The sequence below is a fragment of the Musca domestica genome, unplaced genomic scaffold, assembly GCF_030504385.1.
Source record: "Musca domestica strain aabys unplaced genomic scaffold, Musca_domestica.polishedcontigs.V.1.1 11, whole genome shotgun sequence".
NCBI classification, from domain to species: Eukaryota; Metazoa; Arthropoda; class Insecta; order Diptera; family Muscidae; genus Musca; species Musca domestica.
This window is the reverse complement of record NW_026712133.1, coordinates 15,908,815-15,930,852: the sequence shown is the minus strand read 5'-3', so window position 1 is coordinate 15,930,852 and position 22,038 is coordinate 15,908,815. Positions and strand designations below refer to the sequence as shown.

The 22,038-nt window shown below is 33.8% G+C and overlaps 1 protein-coding gene across 1 annotated transcript in view; it reads right to left on the bottom strand.

Moving 5' to 3' along the window:
* The window catches only part of LOC101893139 (uncharacterized), a 223,558-nt gene that overhangs the window by 103,597 nt on the left and 97,923 nt on the right, over positions 1-22,038 (bottom strand). The window contains 3 exon segments of the mRNA XM_059131727.1: positions 2,566-2,886; positions 3,768-4,139; positions 4,220-4,351. Coding sequence (XP_058987710.1) covers positions 2,566-2,886; positions 3,768-4,139; positions 4,220-4,351 — 825 coding nt within the window.

Genomic DNA, 22,038 nt, shown 5'->3' with positions numbered 1-22,038 from the left:
AGTAGCAGAGTCTAGAATAGATGAGAAGGTAGACAAGTCGTCAGACTTTTAGCAATAGTCATTAAGCTATGAAAAAGAAATTTAATTGAATTTAAAGCATTTCAGAAAAGCTTTTTTTGACTAGGCGGGCGAAGAAGCAGATGTGTATTCTTCGTGTGTACGGGTGTACTGGTGTGTTGGTGTTGATTTTTTTTTTATTTTGAAAGCTTTTATGAAAATGCTCAAGTGTTTGGGCTAAAACGGATTTGGAGTGGGAATTATATTTGCAAGAATTTTCTACGATAATTTGAAGCATTTAAGATTGACAAAATTTAATGGCATTAAAATATAATGCATTGGGAGCCAGATCTAATTGTTTTCCAGTAAAAAATTAGGCGATTTAAAATTTAAGTAGTTCCATTAAGTGTTCCAAAAATGCAATTCTCAAGCATGTTGTACTTAGCGCTAAGATAAATCGTAAGGAAATATGATCGGTAACATAATAAAATTGCCATCTTTTAAGACTCCCTTTTTGTTTTCTTTAAGGTTTAGTAGACTCCTTTTTAGTCGTCCGTGAAGACTCCCTTCTAATCTTCTAATCTAAGACTCGCGTCTTATAAAGAGTACTTTACGGTTTGGTATTTTTTTAATTTTTGTTAAATGAATTATTATGGAGCGTCTATGGGGAATCTTCTGCATATCGAGTATTCTATGACACAAAGTATTGCTATGTTGGGCGCTACTGAATTAAAGAATATCTTTTGACAAAAAAAAAAAAAAAAAAACGTTGGGCGCCACTTTTACATAATTACATCGCTTTTTCTATTGTTGCTTTTTCAATTGCAAATACTTTGTCAGACAAAAAAATGTTGCCACGTTGGGCGCCACTTTTAAAATTTTGGATGACTTTTTCTATGGTTGTTCCCTTGACAATTACTTCTAAAAAATATCTATTAAAATAATTATATAAAAAAAAAATAATTATAAAAAATATTCCTACGTTGGGCGCCACTTTTAAAATATTGAATCAGTTTTTCGATGGACATTCCTCTGTCAGTTAATTGTAAAAATATTCTTTTTAACAGATTATCTATAAAAATGCCATTACAAAGCGAATACTCTGTGTAAAAAATATTGCTACGTTGGGCGCTATTTATAGATTATTATATGACTTTGATGAGGGGAATTCCTTTGACAAAGAATTCAAAAAAATTGTCTTTTGACAGCTTTTCTATAAGAATTCAATTGCAAAGAGGATAGATTGTCACAAAACGAAATAACGACATTGGGCGCCACTTTTGAGATATTGGATTACTTATTCTATTGACATTCTTTTGCCAACCAATTGTAAACATATTTAGATTGCCTATGAAAATTAAATTGTTAAGTCAATATTATGTTAGAAAATTTTGCGATGTTGGACACCATTTTCCAATTATTATCGTTGGATGTTCATTTGACAATGAATTCTAAAAAATGTTTCTTGTGATAGCTTATCTTTGGAATATCAATTGAAAAGCCAAGAAATATTAATACGTTAGGCGCCACTTTTAAAATATTTGATTAATAATTCGATGGACATTTTATTGTCAACTAATTCATATTTTTTGACACTTGTCTTTTCAATTTTAATTGTGAATACTTCGTCAGGAAAACATTGTTAAGTTGGGCGCCACTTTTACAATATTACATCACATTGTCTATGGCTGTTCCTTTGAAAATTAATAATAAATCAATAAAAATATCTTTAGACAGCAGTCTATGAGAATTCAATTGGGAAGCGAATACTCTGTCCAAAATAAATAAATAATAATAATAATAATAATAATAATAATAATAATAATAATAATAATAATAATAATAATAATAATAATAATAATAATAATAATAATAATAATAATAATAATAATAATAATAATAATAATAATATAATAATAATAATAATAATAATAATAATAATAATAATAATAATAATAATAATAATAATAATATAATAATAATAATAATAATAATAATAATAATAATAATAATAATAATAATAATAATAATAATAATAATAATAATAATAATAATAATAATAATAATAATAATAATAATAATAATAATAATAATAATAATAATAATAATAATAATAATAATAATAATAATAATAATAATAATAATAATAATAATAATAATAATAATAAATAAACAAAAATAATTCTACATTGGGCGCCACTTTTGAGATATTGGATCACTTACATTCCTATGCTAAAAATTTTAAAAATATATTTTTTAAGAAAAAATTTCTGCGTTGGGCGCCACTTTTAGAATACTGGACAAAGTGTTTCAATATTCTAAAATTGACGAACTTTTTTCTAAAAATTTTTTAATAGCTTGTTACTCAAATAAATATTCGGGATTGTAACTCAAAACACTTGCAAACATAATTCCCACTATAAACAAGATTTCTCGAATTATTTGAGGACATTTTTATAGAATATCTCAAAACGATAGAGAGCAGAAGAGAGCGAAAGAGAGTGTGAGAGAGAAAGAAAAATATGAAGAGAATGAGTCGAGAAGCTTAATGCATAAAATGATACTAACTTTCACAGTGTAAATAGCCTTGGCCTTGAAAACCGTTCGGACACAAGCAACGATATGAACCGGGAAAATTAATGCATTTAGCGTTAGTGCCACATTTGGCTGCGCCACTATCGGGATTACACTCATCCACATCTACGCAAGCTCGGCCGGCACCCTTTGGGCCCAAGGCAGATGTTTTGTTGTTATTATATTTGTCATTTGTATCATAGCCATAGTCCTCGAGTTGAAAACCCGCCGGACAACGACATGCAAAACTACCGCCCATATTCACGCATTCAGCACCCAAACCACATGGATTGTTAATGGAGCACTCGTCGACATCTGAGTTGTTGTTGTGGTAATGATAAGCGTTGTTTGTTGTAAATTGTGGTTGGTGTGTTGTGCAGGGATGGTATGGTATGGTTGAGGTGGTAGTGTTTTTTATTTTTTTTTTATTAAAATAAGTATTAAAGTTAAATAAATATGTGATTAGTAAATTATAATTAAGTAAAATATGTTATGAGAGTTGAATATAGGGCCAGTTCTAGATTCAATGAAACTGGCTTTGGATGAAGCCAAAATTTCCAAGATGCAAGCAAGTAGTTGACTTCAAAATTAAAGGAATTCAGAGGAATAATTGACAGGCTAGATGGGTGTTTATCCCTTGGTCAGGATAATATTATTTTGAGTGAACTTTTATTAGCTTCCATGGGATGTCACCTTAAATAGATGTTACAAACCAGGGGTTCCATTAATTTTTTTAGATATTTCCCTTAATTTTGAAACTTTTCCCATTGAATCTGAAACTGTCCCCTTTTTGGTGCAAATGTAATGTTTGCTTTATTGTTGTTGTTTGTGCTTGCAATTGTATTCGTTTTTTATTTTTTTTTTAATTTGTTGTAAATGAAAATGATTTGCATAGTAATAAATGGGTGCAATTTTCGCTTAAGAAAATCCTATATTTCTAAATATGGTCAGCTTTCTAAAAAACTTGTGCAAATACATTGAAGCTCTGTTTTTTTTTCATCTTCTTTCAGTAGCAGTTTTTTAACTCTCTAACAAATAACAAAAACATAAATTCGTTTCACTTCTGAACTATGGAGCAACGCAAAAGCAACAAGGGAGACATATACATATATAGATAAGCCATGATAATGATATGGCTCTGAAAGCACCTTTTCACAAAAGCTAGACAAAGGCAAAAAGTGTGCCACAAAACTTACCTTCACAACCGTGCATTGGATCGCCCGAATAACCATCGGGACACAAACACTTGAAACTACCCTCCGTATTTTGGCACTGAGCATTGCGGCCACATGGCGAGCGTGCACATTCATCATAATCCAAACAACCGGCCTCTGAGCGTCCATCGCCATCATAGCCTGTAGGACAGTCGCAGCGATAACTGCCCTCCAGGTTAGTGCATATGGCATTTGGACCACAGACATTCGGCTGAGCACACTCGTCGATATCCAGACAACCGTCATAGGGATTGCCATAGAAACCATCGGGGCAGGTACATGTATAATTGCCGGGCATGTTAATGCAGTGAGCATTATGACCGCAAGCATTTGGATTTTGGCACTCATCAATATCTGGAGGGAAAGGAAGAAATGACAATTTTTGTAGAAAATAGGAATTTTAATTCCTCCTCCTCCTCCATGGGGAAACTTACCTGTACACAAAACTTCACCATCGCCTTCATAGCCATCTTTACATTTACACAAAAAGTGTGCGGGTAGATTGCAACATTCGGCATTTTCAACGCAACGTGCAGCTATTTGTGGATCTTGACACTCATCGATGTCTGAAAAGATATGAAAAGTAATTTGAAATTAAAACAAATGTAAATATTGAAAATTTTGCAAAAAAAAAAAAAAAAAATGACAGTAAAGTAAAAGGAAATCACAATCAATTTATAAATTTCCTTCTCGAATTTAATATTTGTGGCTATCGCCTAAAAGTATGCTATGAATAATGCTAAGGATAAATGCCTGAAAAAGGGCACTTGACATATGACCATAACATGCGGTGTGAACTTATTTTTTGAGTCAAATATTGCGTAATTTTTCTACAATTTACATTAAGTATTTTTATAGCATATATTTAGACGCTCAACAGAATTTTTAAAAATTAGCAAAAATAATAACTGTACTCATAGTACAAATATTGCAATGGTATATTATGTGGTACTGTATGGTATATAATTTTTATAGAATAGATTTTCTTTTGAGTAAAAAACAAAAAAAAAATCAAGGGCGCCTAAAAGTATGCTATAATAAAAATGCCTAATATTAAAAATCGTAAAAGTCATTTATTTATAAGTGATGTGTAAACAGACCTCATATACTAAATCAGTGCATGTAAAATTGTAATGAAATAACTGACCGACTCAGAATCACTCCCAGACGAAACGGTTGAGCCCAGACCGTGATAAGGCTGGATCTTTGAGAATGTACCAATGTTTTTTATTGGACAAAGTGAATGAGCTAGAATTTGGAATGAGAGTTACTGATGGAGTGCAGGATAGATGTATCAAGGATGTTTTTTTAGGATTAAATAGGCCTTGAAAATTTGAAATTTGGTATTAGGTAGTTCGGGTAGGGTGTTCATATAGAAGTGGTTTCGGAAAAATACTTAATGGTATAATAATTGATATTGGGTAAAGGGATAGGGTTGGAACCCTCATATATGATATTGAGGTCTTTGTTGGTATCTGGAATTGAGATATGGAGGTGGTGTTTGAAATGTGTACTATAATTGTACGAAAGGTACTAAGTAGTACCAAATTCGCTGTTGGGTGAAGGAATAGAGCCGAAATTCGGAAATTTGATATGGATGTAACTGTTGGTGTCTGTGGTTAGGTATATGGAGGTGGTTTTGGAAATTTGTATATAATTGTACGTAATGTACTAAATAGTATCAACTTTGGTATTGGGTGAAGGGATAAAGATTAAAATCTGAAATTTAATATTTAAATTACTGATGGTATCTGAGGTGGAGATTTAGAAGTGGGTTTCGAAATGCGTGCTACATTTGTACGAAAAGTATTATAGTATTATGAGTGAAGAGATTGGGCTAAAGTCCTTCAATTTGATATTGAGGTCTCTGTTGGTGTCTGTAATTGAGATATGTAAATTGTTTTGGAAATGTGTACCTTAATTATACGAAAAGTACTAAATAGTACTAAATTTGATATTGGGTGAAGGAATAGAGCTGAAATTTTGAATTTAGATATAGATGTCGCTTTTGGTCTCTGTGGTTAAGATATTGAGGTGGTTATGGAAATGTGTATTATAATTGTACGAAAAGTACTAAGTGGTGCTAAATATGGTATGGGGTGAAAAGATAGAGCTGGAATCCTGAAATTTGATCTGGATGTCACTGTTGGCATTTGAGGTTGAGATTTGGAGGTGGTTTGCGAAGTGTTGGAAAAGTATTGAATGATACTAAATTTTTTTATTGTGTGAAGGGATCCTCCTTTAAATATCCCTTCTTTAGATCAATTTCCCAAATGAAACCGGAAATGCTAGATATTTCATATAACTTCATTTTGTTTTAGTTTTTTGTTTTTACTTCCAAATTCCCACCAGATTTTAATTAAATTTTTGAATAACTTCCAAGTTGTCTGACATCTTTGTCTAAAGCTCATCAACATTTATTTTGCTGACATCTTCATCTTGAGCTCATCAAAATCACTGGCTCTTATTTAACTCCAAAACCACATCTATCATTTACAGTGTCAAAAAAATTAAGCAAAGGAACTCTAGGAACTGATAGCTTATTTCCGAATGGAACAATTGATGAGAACATTTTAAATTGGGTTTTAGGTAGATATAAATTATTCATGCTTTTCATTTTAAATGCTAGAACGAATCTATATTAGAATACAAGAAAGAAACGAAAATGATTTCTCAGCTAGAATTAAGAAAAAGAAAAATAAAACAAAAGACTTAAGACACAAACTTGTCTTGAATGAAGAACGTTCAAAGAACTTTGAACGTGAGAATAATTAAGGTCCATCAAAACACATCAAAGAAGAAGAAGTTTATAAAAATAGAAACAACAACAACAATTCTTGTTACCAATTCTCACCTCTAGAAGTCTAGCCTTTAATGTGCCCAGCTTCTTTGGTAGTCTTCATCATAATCATATGCCTAATCAATTTTTAAGAAAAAATCGTTTATCGGCAATTTTAATTTGCCCACGAATGAATTGATTAATGAATTAAGCTTAGGGGGAAGTGAGAACAAAAAATACTCCAAAAGAAATTAAATTATTCACAGCTTGAAATGGACTTCTTAAGACATTTGCCATTAATTTTTCTAAAAACTTCCCGCAATTTCAAGATTTACGCATCACAGACTCTTGACTAGTAATTGTTATTGAAAATACATAACAACAGCAGCAACAACAATGAGTGATTAATTGTTACGCATCTAAGCTTCATTTAAATATACAATTTTAGAAAAGCAAAAAAAAACATCAACATCATTGTTAAGACAATATCAAGGTTAGCCGCTGTCGTTGCTGTTTTGTTTTTTTGGTTTCTAAACAATAACATGAAATATGATTATTAACAAAAATAGTAGTGAAAACAACCAACTAAACTACCAACTATCTTTGTTTTTTTTTGTTGTATCTTAGAAGTACTACCTTTGTTATTGTTATAGCGTTCATGAATGACAACATGATGTCACCATTGTAGATAGTGCGTGAAATGCAAAACGTTTTGCGCCTAGACAAAATGCAAAGCCAACTGACAGGGAATACGTCATGCCTATGATTTTATTACCTTGAGTGCAGTTGTTGTTGTTGCTATTGAATGGCCCTTGTTCAGGGTTTTATGTGCATATTTAAAAAAATATTATTATTCGAAATCATATCTACGATCGATATACCAAAATTGATATAATTTTTTTTAAATTAATTTTTGTCAATAAAAATAAATTTCGCAAAAAATATACGAGGGCAGATCAAAAAGTGAGCCACTTTTCCAGCGTGCCTCGTAGAGAAAAAAAAAAAAAAAATAAATTTGTTGAACTTCCTTTGTGTTTATTTAAAATAAACTAAAATGGGAAGGACAAAAAAAGTCTAAGTCGACTATATGATACTACTTTGCAGAGATACTATTATTAAATATACCTTTAATTTGGGAATTTGTGTAAATAAAATCATCCTGGGGAGTTTTCCTACGAGGCGCGTCCCCACCGGCGGATAGGGGTAGATGGATGATCACACTATTTTGCCCGAATTAGGGTGTCATAGTTACGAACTGATCGGAGCGGAATAGTGTTATCATCCGTCTCTGGGGATTTTCGGATTACACGCTGACAAAAAACTGACTATGGGGGATATTCCCCTAAAACAGACAATAAAAATGGAAGAAGAAGAAAAAGAGAATAAAGTTACGGTGCAGGACCTTAAATAACCCAGTACCGACGGGTGCTTGTGATCCAGCCACGTGTCACACCTCGCCGTTATCCAACGATCGTGAGCAAATTTCTCCCGTTTTGAAAATTGCATTGCAAAGTAACCTTAATAGAGGGACAGGATCCCCCATCTTCCAAATTTTTGATATTTTCGGACAAAGACTCCATGGAATCCGATTATTTTAATATACTTTGTCTTGGGGATTATAGAAGGTAAATATTGTTTACAAGCGTACAAAAGCATTTTGGTGAGAATTTTCCAGAAAAACAGTTATGATAGTGTTATTTCTTTATATTTGGCTGGAAAACCACAAGTGGCTATCGTTAGAGCACTCCAGCATTTAAATGTTAATAAATCTTTTGTCTCGTCCCTTTGCTCATTACCGTGATACTGGTAGTGTAGCCCGACGTCAAGGAAGTAGACAGAAGAAAACAGCAACATCAGAAGAAATGGTTCGAAAAGCGACTTGATTGAAACCCGCGCCGCAGTGGCTGAAAAATGGCTGGTGAGCTGAACATATCGCAATATTCCATTCGGAAAATATTGAAAAATGAGCTCGGGGTAAAGCCATTGAAATTCCAAAAAGTGCAGCTGAAAATATGCAGATTCGGTTGGCAACCAGAACTCAAGCACCGGCCATGGTGATGGTGTTGGCCGCCAAAACAGCCGACGGTCGCTCTCCGCTCGTATTAATCGACCGTGGCATCAGAATAAATGCCGAATATTATCGCGAAAATATTCTGGAGGGTGTATTAAAGCCTTGGGTACGCAAATATTTTGGCCGCAGACCTTGGACATTCCAACAGGACTCAGCACCATCGCACTCAGCACGCGCCACCCAAGAATGGTTACAAAGTGAGGCTCCTCGCTTCATTTCCAGCGCAACAAAATCACCGGATATCAATCCGTTGGACTATTGTGTCTGGAGTATTTTAGAAAGCAAGGTTGGCACTAAAAAATACCAAAGTGTCGATCACCTCAAGCGAGCGCTTCCCGGGAATGGGCCAAAATACTGCAGAGCAACATTCGGGCAGCGTGTCATGGTTTCATTGGCCTTCGAAGGCCATGATTCGTGGCAAAGGTGATCAATTCGAACAAATCTAAACTTATTCTAACATTTGATGCTATTTCCGACATTTTTTCTTTCATTCAATAAAATTAAAAAAAAAAATTACAAATTATGGCCTTTGACTTTGTTGCAGTTTTTTATCTCACCCTGTATACCTTAAATCGACGGATTCCCAGGAATCTTAATCTGGAAATCCCCAAAACATACGAAGAAGAAGCCTTAAAAACACCAATACAAGTGTTTTCTACTCTACTTTCATAATCCGCTGTAGTTTCCCTGTACTTATGAGAAAAAGGTGAGTTTTGTTATACAGTAAAATTTTGTGGAATTTTCCCGTTTAAAGGGAGTTTTTAACCATATTTTCAAAAAAACCGACCAAAAAATCCCTTTCTTGACTCGTTTGAAGACTAAAATTCCTTTCCAGAATAAACTTTGCATTTTTATTTGCAATATTGCCGAAGAAACTATATAACTAAAATCAACGGATTCCAAGAAATCTTAACTCCAAAATCTCAAAAAATATCGGAGAGGGGGGAATTTGGCTCCATCAATTTAGGTTATTTTGCGCAGTAAAACTTTCAAAATACTGAAACACGTGTCTTCTATTTTCAGCTCTACTTTCATAATTTACTGGATTATCTCCGTAATTATGAGAAAATATAATTTGCAGCATAGTGTAAAACTCCTCAAGCTTTACGCTTTTCGTGACAACCCTATTTAGCACCAACTTTTTATTTACCCTTTCCTCATACTATACAACAGTCAAACCAACATTCCTATAAATCAACCATGGCCTAACTACCTTTCCATTAGCCTGAAATATTTTCTTTTACTTTGCCAGCCCAAGAGATAGTGGCCATTAGATGAATTCCATTCAATTCTATTCCCGGCTCGTTTTTATGGCAAAATTGACAGCTGTTCAAATTGATGGCAATGCTGTCAGAAAAATATGTACAACACCAACAACAAACTGCGGCCAATAAGACATAGAAATGCATTTACACAGTTGTAATTCATTTCGAATGTCACTTCTCTGGCTCCAGGTGGAGTGGAGTGGAAGCAGAAGACGACGAAGAAGTAGTAATGATGCCATGTAGCATGGCATGGAGTTATTCAAATGAATCGAAAATAAAATCCAGCTTCTCAAAAGTCATCTGCTTGGGATGAAATCTTGTTTTAATTCACATCGAGGCGTTAATTAAAGTTGCATAACACAATTAAACATCTCAAACATTTGAATGACAGCTAAGCAGAGGAATGAAGGCTCAACATGAAGAAAGAATGGAAAAAAAGTGGAAAGAATCACATTACAATCGACTGACTGCTGAGCTGAGCTGATAGACAGACAGATAACACAGGCTGTGGCTAAGGAATACTCAACGGAGGTTATGCATTAAAATGGGCCATGCATCCTGTTAGAATTGTATCTTTGAATTTTGATGGGATTTTCTTTATAAAAGAAAAGCGTATCAGCTCACACCAATTGGAGCCTCATTAAAGAAGAAAATTATGAGTGCATACACAATATAAGTTTATAAGTTTAAAATAATGCTCTAAGTACAGAGAAATAAAACGTTTTGAAACGGTTTAAGAACATTTTGGTTTTAGTCCAAATTAAAGTTGTCATTTTGCTTTGTGTTACTCACAGAGCTCAGAATTTCTTATTTTTAACTCGCGAGTGAAAAATACTCTCCAGGGGGAATGATCGAAGATTATAAGTTTTACACCAAGTTTATTCTCCTCTCTTTTATTTTAAATGGGAGCGGCGCTCGAGAGTTGCTCTAGTGTGAAAATTAGAATGGAAGTTAAAATGCTCGAAATACAGTAAGAGTTTGCTCTCTAAGAGCGAAATCAAGTGGAGAGATAATAAGTGTGAATTTTAATAGCATATTTCTAGGCGCATATGATTGCATGAGTAGTGAAAAAACGAGGGTCAGTCTTGGTGCGTAGGCGTATGACAAGGTTGGTTTTTAGATATTCGTATTAATAGGATACGAAAAGTACTAAAAATGTAATACTTTGTATTGAACAAACGGAATGACCTAGATTCGTAATGGGAGTCACTGATGGAGCCCAGAATAGGTGTACCAAAGGATTTTTGTAAATTCGAATATTAAGGTTACGAAATGTTCTAAAATGGTAGTAGACTTCTAAAATGGTATCATTTGGTATTATGTGAATGGATAGACTTTAAAACCTGAAATTTGATATGAGAATCAAGACAGGAAAGTAAATTTGATGTATATATATAAGTTGATTTTTGGAAATGTGTACAAAATGTGCAAACTGTACTAAATGGTACTGAATTTGGCACAATTTGGTTTGGGGTGAAGGGAAGAAATTTTATATTGGGGTTCCTGTTGGTGGTAGGTTTGTGATAAAGATGTGATTTTGAAAATGTGTACTATAATTGCACGAAAAGTACCAAATATTACCATATTTGGTACAGTTTAGTAATGGGTGGACAGATAGTGCTTCAAATCCTAAATATGGTATGAGAGTCGCTATTCATATGTAGCGTGGACATATGGAGGTGGTTTTAAAAATGTGTACTATAATTATACGAAAAGTACTAAATAGTACCATATTTGGTGTTGGGTAAAGAGATCGAGATAACATTCTAGAATTTGATATTTAGATTACTGATGGTATATATCTTTAAGATTTGTCGGTGGTTTGGAAATGCGTTTGTACGAAAAGTACTAAATGGTACTAAATGTTAGTTTGGGTAAAGGGATAGGGCAGGAAATTTGATATTGAGGTCACTTTTGGCGTCAATGGTTAAGATATGAAGGTGGTATTCAAAATGTGTGCTACAATTGTACGAAAAGTACTAAATGGTACTTTATTTTGGTTTGGGTAAAGGAATAGGGCTGTAATCCTCAAATTTGATATTTGAGATATGGCGAGGGTTTGGAAATGCGTGCTAATTTGTACAAAAAGTAATACATGGTACTATATTGGGTATTAGATGAAATAATAGGGCTTGAATCCTTAAATTTGATATTGAGGTCTCTGTTGGTATCGGGAATTGGGATGTGGATATAGTTTTGGAAATGCGTACTATAGTTGTACGAAAAGTATTAAATGGGTGAAGGGATAGAACTGGAATGCCCTTGATATCTGGTTTTAAGATCTGGTTGTAGTTTTAATGCGTACCGAAATTGTTGCTAACGCTAAATGGTACCAATTTTGGATCGCCATTGGTGTCTAGGATGGAGAGTTGGAGACTGTTTTGTGTATGCGTACTAAATGTTGCTATTGAGTGAAGGGATAGAGCTGAAATTCTGAAATTTGATATAGGGGGATCGCAGTTGGTTTCTAGGGGCTAAATTTGGAGACATTGAAATAGTTTATCAATTTAAAAACAAATTGCATGCATTTTTCTGAATTTGAATACAATTCTTATTCAGAATTATTTGTCTTGTGTAAAATCCTGGTCAATTTACATATTTCTTTGTCATTCTACATAAACGTATTTCTTTGTGTTACTTATATTATTTTCACCCCCAAAAGAATGCAACGTTCTGTCAACTATTATACTTTCATAAATCATGTGCAGATGCATTTTTGTCACCTCCTTGTGCTTTCGTGTCAATCAACCTCCAATATCAGATGTTAAACAATGTTGCCTGGATCAAGATAGACACTTTTGTGAAGACAAATGAAAACTACATTCTAGGAAGGGTGTTCTTCCTTTGTACTTCTTACTCTATACAATGATTAATGGACATTTTGATATATATCAAATTTGAAATCAATTTCGGAAAAATAAGTTACAAATGATTGAGAAAACATGATGGCAAGTAATGTTATATAAACATTGGTCTTACTATTATTATCACTGCTTTGCCAATGTCAAATGTTGCAAGCCCATGACATTTTTTTTTCTTTGTAAAGTTCAAGTGTAGGTTCACTCATTCAAATCACCAAGTCCACCTGAAAAATTGTTTTTTTTTTTTTTTTTCAAATTTTTTCGAAATAACAAAACATGCGTGCTGCGTCATTGTCGTAAACAACAACCAAGATTAAGTCAAGTGGAAAAATTGCGTGGTTTATTAATGTTTCTTAACTAGCCAACAATTCTCAATTCCCCCTTCCACGACCATCAAATGTTGCCACTATGCGTGTCTATACCATTGTTGTTATTGCTGGGGTTTCATCCGCCTCATCATCATACGTACATACATCAATTGTTTCAATGCTAAATGTTAATCACATCTTATTTGCTTTACGCAATTTTCATACGCATTGTATATTTCTTGGATAACTGAAAAGCGTTTAGACTGAGAGGTAGACGAACACATAGACATATGTAAAATGGTTAGGTAGGAAGTTGCTCATTGTTTAGAAATGAGTTATGTTTTTGAAAATTTTACTTTGCCCGGTTCTTAGATAGGTAGACGTCATAAAGCATTTCGATCATGCTGACTAAACAAGGAAGTACTAGACTTTATGAAATGTAAGTGGGTATTCTATAGAATCTAGATCTACAAATCAAAATACATGAGAAAGGGCTTTCGTTGAAAGAATGGGACTTGAGAGCTTTGCAGAGAAATTTACTGCCCAATACCAGGAATTTAACTTCTGCAATATCGTTAGAAGAAAATTAGAAAATTATTACGTAGCAAAATTCGGTCGGCTTTGGGGAAAATTGAATAATATTTTACTAAGAATGGGTCATAGGCTTAAACGAGAACAGATAAATATTGACGAGATATATCTATCTTCTTTTACAATTATGGGTAGGGTAACACTGCACTGTCAGTAATATGTGTGAAAAGACTATTATCAAATTTTGAAAGAGTTCTGACCTTTATTTTGTGTTTTACAGGAATAGCTTGCGGTCTAAGATTTGTTAGTGGCAAGTTTGTGTCTTAAGTCTTTTGTATTTTTAATGCTAGATGATAAATCTTCTTGTCTTCCTATCGTTGTGAATAATTTTTATTAGATTTAATAGGTTATATATCTTCGACTTGCAGTTTAAAAAATCAGGATTCACAGATGTTGAAACTCCTAAAAGTATGCATTAAATATGGATTTTGGAATAATTGAAGCGATATGTGAGACTGGCTGACTGATTCATCAACGCCCAGGCGAAATGGCTGAAGCCAGATTCATGAAAGTTTGCATGTAGGTCAATGTTGGTGTCTGGGGCTGGGATAAGTCTGGGTTTTTGGAAATTCGTACTAGAATGGTACTAAAAGGTACCATAAATTGTAACCACTCTATTGGGCAAATGAATAGAGTTAGAATTCTAGATTTGGAATGAGGAGCGCTAATGGGGTGCAGAATAGATGTACAAAATATCTTTTTGGAAATGCGAACTATAAGCGTACTAAAAGTTGAAAAAAGCTTTAAATTTGGTACCATTTGGAATTACGTGAACAGATCTTTGGAAAGAAATATGTAGGGTGAACGGATAATTTTTGAAATCTGAAATTTTGAATGAGGGTCTTTTTAACTTGTTTTAACAGAATTTTTCTGTGTATTCTTGGAAATTCGAACAGTATGTGTACAAAAAGTACTAAAATGTCACCGTTGATTAAGATATGGAGGTGGCTTTGGAAAAGTGTACCATAATTGTTGGAAAAGTACTGTGTGGTACTAAATTGGGTAATTTGTGGATGGATAGAGATAAAAGCTCTGAAATTTGATATTCAGATTACTGATGATATCTTTGTTTGAGATTTGCGGTGGTTTGGAAATGCGTCTTATATTTGTACGAAAAGTACTAAATGGTACTAAATTTGGTATTGTATGAAGGAATAGAGCTGAGATCCTGAAATTTGATACAGATGTCATTGTTGGATTCTGTGGTTAAGATATGGAGGAGGTTTTGAAAAAATCTACTATAATTGTTTGAAAAGTACTAAATGGTACTAATTTTTGATCACTGTTGGTCTCTAGGATGAAGAAATGTAGATTGCTTTGGATATGCGTACCAAATTGCGTACAATTTATAAAATTCCATAATTTTCTACCTACATAGCTTAAAACACCTGATTTCGGAGTCCTTGTTTTTAAGACTTTTAGAACTTTTCTAGAACTTTCTATTATTTGTGATTTTTTTGTCTAAAATATTCTCAGCTCCCAGAACTGTTCCCACTCTTACCCTTTTTGTAAATAATTTTCTCAAAACAATGTCGCATTTCAAAAGAGAACAACAACACAACCCAGAAAATCTAATACACATTAATTATGGAGCTGCAAAAGAAAACCAACAACAACAAAAACAGAACACACTTGCTAGTCCTTCTCTGTTATTAATTTCATTATTTTGCTTTGCACCACACGAGAAAGATATGTTCTTCTTTTTTCTGGCTTGCTGAGATGCCATTGAATGCGCAAAGCACTCAACCTAATAACAGGTGCATAATTATGTGTTTGTAAATTGAGAATTGTAAAGCACAGAATATATTTATTTTTTGTTGTTGTTCGATGTGCTCCATAATGTTCTTGGGCCGTGTTGTCTAAAGAAATCACTGAACAATCACAAAAGCCATGCCGTGCCCGGCCATGGTTAGAGAATAAGAACAGCGGCAACAAAACAACCGGCAATAACAACAATGTTTGCAAACATAAAGTATGATATCAAGGAAGTTATTATAAGATTTCATGATGAGGTTGCAGGCAACAACAACAACAACGAGGACGACAATAACAACAACTGTTCTGCAGGCATATATTTATTTATTTGAAAGATCTTAGGTTTGATGACTTGGTTGGCTGGTGAGAAGTTCTCCCATAAAAATTGTTGCAAGTACTATGTGTATACATGTGTGTGTGTGAGGTGTGTGATTCTTGTTTGTTTCTTGATGTTTGAACTTGCAAATTATGTCATCTCTGGACTTGGTTATTAATTGAGAGCATAGTTATTGTAGAGTTGTGAGAAATTAATGGTTTGAAAACATTTCATTGAATTCTTATGACCACAACATCAAACAGAAATTGAAAAGGGAAATAATTTGTGGAAATTTTGAAAAACAAATTATTCAATTATTATTATATGGATGGAGTTAAAACTTGTTTGTTCATTAAGTCAATTTTATTTTGTTACAATTTTCGTCCACTTAATATTTTGTTGCCATCTCCCATGTGGGTACTTAAAATATTTCTAATCAGCAAACGACTTAACCTTGAGCCACCATTAAACACCATTCATGGACAATTAAAGCCAACGTTTGTAATTATGTATGTCTCTCTGTCTGTCCGTCTGTCTACACATGCGTATAAATAAACAAATGAATGAACTTTGTATGTTCTCGTTTTCATTGACATAGGCCTATCAAAAGAGAAACAAACAAATCATGTAATTATTTAACCACCAGCAGCAGCATTATTATTTGATACAAGGTCTCCCCAGACCCCTGCGGAGACGAGAGCGAACAGGTTGTTGATGTGGAAGAAAGAACAAATTGCGTCTAACAAAAAAGGTGGCGATTTAGGGCAAATGCCTTATAATTTCCGGCATATTCATAGATAATTTTGTGTTATTATAAAATAATTTTTATTTGATGAGTGAATTGCGAGGTGTTTTCTTTATGGGTGGCAAGGTATTGAAGAAGCCAATTGCAAATCATTTGAGGAGCTGATTATTAAAAATATTTGGTTTTTCAAAATAACATCAAAAAATCTTGGAAAATATAAAATCAACGAATCTAAAGATTTCTAAAAAAACCTTGAAATTGTAGGCATCTCCTAAAATACCTTGAAATTGTAATTCAATTTCAATTCCTCCCTCGAAACTCTGTACATTTTTCGCCAATCGTTCTTTTTTCTCTTTTTAAATCCATTTGGATTTTTTTAAATCTGAGATTCTAAGTTTTCCCCTCATCTCTATCACTTTTTCATATTATTACTCAATCTTAAGATAAACCCCCCCCCATTTCACTATCATCCTGTTAACGGTTTGGCAAAACCACACTCTGTTTTGTATGTGCCACTTTTATTGCCAGTTCTCGTTGTTGTTATTGTCGTTTTATCAATTAACCATAAATCGATGTCAATACAAAACTTAAAATTCATCTAAGAAAAAAAAAAAAAAAAAAAAAAAAAACAAACTGGCTAGCCAATATCAGAATCAGGTAGCACCTGTTTGTAGCTGAAGACCACAGTAATGCTGATGCTGGCAATGTCGCAAAAGCGAATAGACTGGAAATGTTTTTGTACAGATATTTTTTGTCAGCTTCTTCCCCTTGTATGTTTGGATCCTAAACTCTTATTATTTTTTGCCTGAAATGAAAAGACATAGCCTCTTTTAAAAGAACCAGCAGTTGCAAAGAGGGATGTCACACCTTAGAACCCAAAGTTCTATTTTCAGACAAATCGATTACAAATAGATAGCTTAAGTATTCAAAATACACTTCTAGATTCACTCGAAATGACATGCAACAGGTTATACTATACAAATATACATCTAGGTAGAGAGAGAGAGAGAGAGAGAGAGAGAGAAGGAGAGTTTCTCTCAAAATGATCGTGTCACTAGTAATGCATGTATTGTGAGCACCATTGTTGTGAACATATAATCATCGCGAGAGAAAAGAGAGAGAGAGAAAGAAAGAAAGAAAGAATAAAAGGGAGGGAGTGAGAGTTACTCCCGATATTGTTTTACAGGAACGCTCCTAGCTAATATTTCTCCCAGTTTTTTTCCGAATTTCCATGAAATAAAATGCTCCCTTCGAAAGTTCTCGTCTGCAAGAGCCAGATAAGTAGACAGACTATTCAACAATTCGAACGATTTAATTTGCCATTGATTAGGCAGGGCTAGAGAGACTCTTTCACAACTACATATATTGTGAGCACAATTGTACTGAACATATGATCATCCAGAGGGAGAGAGAGTTACTTTCAAAAAGATCGTGTCCATACCAATGCATATATTTAAAGCACCATTCTTGTGAACATATGACCATCAAGAGAGAGAGAGAGAATAAAAGAGGGAGAGTGAGAGCTACTCTCCCGATGATTGTGCAGGAAAGTTCCCAGCTAAAACTTTTCACAGTTACTCCCTTCTAAAGTTATTGTTTGGATGAGCCAGAAAGAGAGAAAGACAGTCAAGTCTGACTCCAAATGCCCATCATCAGCTAAGTAACTCTCTTACCACTACATACATTTTGAGTACCATTCTTCTCCAAATTCAATATTCCTTTTAAGAGTTATCGTCCGCAAGAGTCAGACAGCATCAGATTGTTCTAGACCAGCGGTGCTCAAAACCGTGTTCTAGAACATGAAGAAAAACATTTTTCCCATATCACAGAATTGCTCGTATTTACTACGGATTGCAACTGGCTCGCAGGCGGGAGAGCTCGAAGAGAGCGGGGTTTACGAAGATGACTTTCCGCTCCTTTGTTTTGTGTGGAAGCGCTCAAGGAGGAAGTGGGTGTCGAATCGCTATGTCTCAAATTGCTAAAGGCTGTGGGGGTAAGTGTAAAAAAACCCAAGAAAAGATAAAGCAAGGAATTGAAATAAAGCGACCATGTAACAAAAACTAAAAGAATTCCAGCTAGATTCATTTTCTACTCGGGTGCCAGCGAGTATTGCAGAGGTCTGAGTTCTTCAATTCGTGACGAATTCTGTTAAAATTGTATTAAGATGCTCAACGTTCGAAAAACTTTTGGCGGAAAGTAATCGAAAAAAAAGAAGCATTCTTTTGGAATTCGACAAATAAATTCTTTCAAAATATCTGCAGATTACACGGGAGATTTTTGAGATAGAGTAAAGTCATCAAAGCTTTCGAAAAATGTTAGTTGGTAGTTTGTCAATGACTTCAATTACACTGCCTTTACACGGTGACATTTTTTAACCATGCCATTTTTTTTGTTGGTAAAAGGTGTAGAGAGACAAGGATAGAAGAAAAAATGGCACGATAAGCCACCGCACAGGGTTACATGCCATTTTCTTTGCATTTCTCTTTTTGCTTCTTCCGAATTTTTTATGATTTTGACATTTCATATCGTTTCTTTATTGTAATTTTTGATGCGTTTCTTTTATTGTGATGTTATGTTTTTAGTGATTGAATTGTATAGTGAATTATATGAAAATTAAAAAGTAAAGTATTAAAAAGTAAAAAAGAAAGTTAAAATAAAAGTTAATAATGCAATATTTAACACCTCAATAACTTTTTCCATCATTTCTTCTTTAGATTCACACATTTAATTTTAAATCACTTCTTTATAAATATCTGTTACAAACAATTAGCTCTATACGAAATACTGAATAAAATAAAATGTCAGAAAAAATGCCAAGCACTATTATCGTAAAATGCCACCGTGTAAAGGCGCGAAGATTTACGCAGAAATTTTAAAAGAGAATTGATAAAAATGCCAGCTAAAAAATGCACCGTGTAAAGGCAGTGTTATACGTATGAGAATATTTTATTTACTGAGAGAGAGAGAGACACTTTTATGTTCTATCAATTTTGTTACTCTCTGATTCCATTATTTTTCCATGGTTTGTGTGTGGAGGAACTACTAAATAGTGTTCATGGATTTTACATATGTGTGTGCTCTCTTCATGACTCGATGGGCACTTATTTACCAATTCCTACTCTATAAAAAAGAGCAGTGCCGGACAGAGAGTCACATTTTTATGTTCTCTCAATTTTGTTACTCTCTGTTTACATAGCTTTTCAATGGTTCTGATTGTGTGTGTGAAGAACGTTACGCTCGCCGAGAGCACGCTCTCCTGCAGTTGCCTCGCCCTGATTGAGAGTACATACAATTCGTTGCAATTGAGTCTTAATTTGTCATGTTTTTTATTTTGGCTTTTTAGCACAGTTAGTCAATAACATTGCCGGCTTTCTTTTGGTAATAGAAAATAGGCGTTGAGTTGTGGGTTATACCGGTACATGCCATCAATATTATGCAATTCCGGATTGCTTTATGGCCATAAATTATAAACATATTTTCCAACTATGTTTTGTGATTTATGTACATTGTTGTTGCTTGCTTTTGCCGTCTCTTCACCCATTTGCAACTAATATAGCTGCTGCTGCTGCTGCTGCCGTTGTTGTGATATTTTTTATGGACATCAAATGAAATGAGGTTAAGTGGGAATTTATATGCGTGAATACATTTGCATTATTTTCAGGAGTTTTCTTTTGCGTTTTGTCTCGTTTCGCTCTCTCTCAATCAACGAGTCTAGAAATTTATTCATTGTAATGGCATACCAAAATACTGGAAAGTTTTTTTGCAATGGAAATTTTGTTTTTTTTTTTGCGATAGTGAGAAGATTCCCGGACTACTTGGTCTGGGGTTTTGCTTGCCGTGTTTTTCTTTTTTTGGTGGGGGAACGAACAAGTTCCAGAAACCCAAACCTGTTGTTTGGTTTCTTTCTTTGTTAGACCCCATGACAAACGATCACAATTTCAGCCATAGAAGATGTCTTCTGTGCCTTGGACTGCATTGTAGTTATAGTAAAATATTCAAATTTATATCACGTTTTGTTGCACTAAACCGGCATGTGTTAACGGTTTCTTAATGCCAACTCCACTCCACAATGTGTGTCGTGTTGCAGAAAAAAAAACGATCAGTGTTGTTTCTTTCTTTTGCTACTCGTTTTTTTTTTCCTGTTCATGTGCACTGCCAAGTAGTAAATTTGTCAAGTGCCAGACAAATCAAGTGCATGAAGAAGTTATCCAAAAAGAAGAAGAAGAAGTCTGGGTTGTTGTCTCTGTGTGTGTGTTTTTATGAAGTACTGTGCAAGATTGAAAATCAAGTAGTTTGTGACTTCCATATGCCGTGGCTTCGCTTTTTTCTTTTTTTTTTTTGAGTTTAAAATTATCATTTTATGTTTAATGGCCTTTAAATTAGTCCAACTCTACATCCTGTATTGGTTTTTAGATAATTATTATTTAGCGATTTTTGATAATTATTTCCGTTTGTGCGTGAAGCCATGAATTGTAGCTATTAATTGCTCAATTGCGTTGCAATGAAATGTTTAGAATTTGGATTTTCATGAGAGTTGTTATTTAATGTCTACAATTCCGTTTGCCAAGATTTCCTTTCAACAAACCTATTGCGAATTAAAAATTTGATATTTCTATCGTGAACTGTAAAAATTATTTAGAAAAATCAATTAAGTTCTCAGAATAGGTAACTAATTTTATATTTCCAAGCAATTTTATACCTTTTAAGCCTTAAACTAATATCATTAGATCAGGGATTACGAAAATCGTGCCCGCGGGCACTTAAAGAGAGTACACAACACAATTCAAATCTAAACAACTCCCATTAAGCCTCCGTTGAGTAGTTGAAGAGAGGGGATCGACAACCCCAACCAAGGTTTTGAGCTTTTTTTCTCTCTCAAAAATACGATCACAATAATGTAACTCTCTCTCTTTCGATATACATTGTGAACAGTCTTGTCATAGACAAATAAATGTATAGACTAAAAAGTTTCCCTTCCGGCAGATGTCACTATTGTTGATCTTGGGCCAGTCAAGTCACTTAGGGGTAGTGAAGTCACTCGAATTCGAAAACAATTTATTCATTTTTCTGCTATTTAAGTTATATATTTTTATATTTCATGACATATTTGGATAATGTAAAAGTAAACAAAGTCGATGTTTCGTTTTTAATTGATAAATAATAAAGAATCATAAAAATATTAAATATTTTGAGAGAATTGAGCGAGTCTACTGAACCTCTCTCACAGCATGAACGACATCTATTGAAGCACTTTTTTCAGAGATAAGATATGAGACAACTTTTTAGTCTATACCTAATTTGTCTATGGTCTGCCTTAGTAGAGGTAAGAAAATCTCCCGCCCAGCCAAAACAATGACAAATGTAAATCGAAAGAGAATACATGTACTTTGTTTATACACTCCAACATTTCATGATTGTGTAAGGGGGGAAGTTATTATCACCACCACCCTCCCCAATATGGACAACTCTGCTGTAAGCAACTGGAAGGTATTTGAAATCTTATAGGGTCCCAGGAAGGACAGACTGAGGCAAATTCAAATCTCCTGGGCCAGATTTGAAACT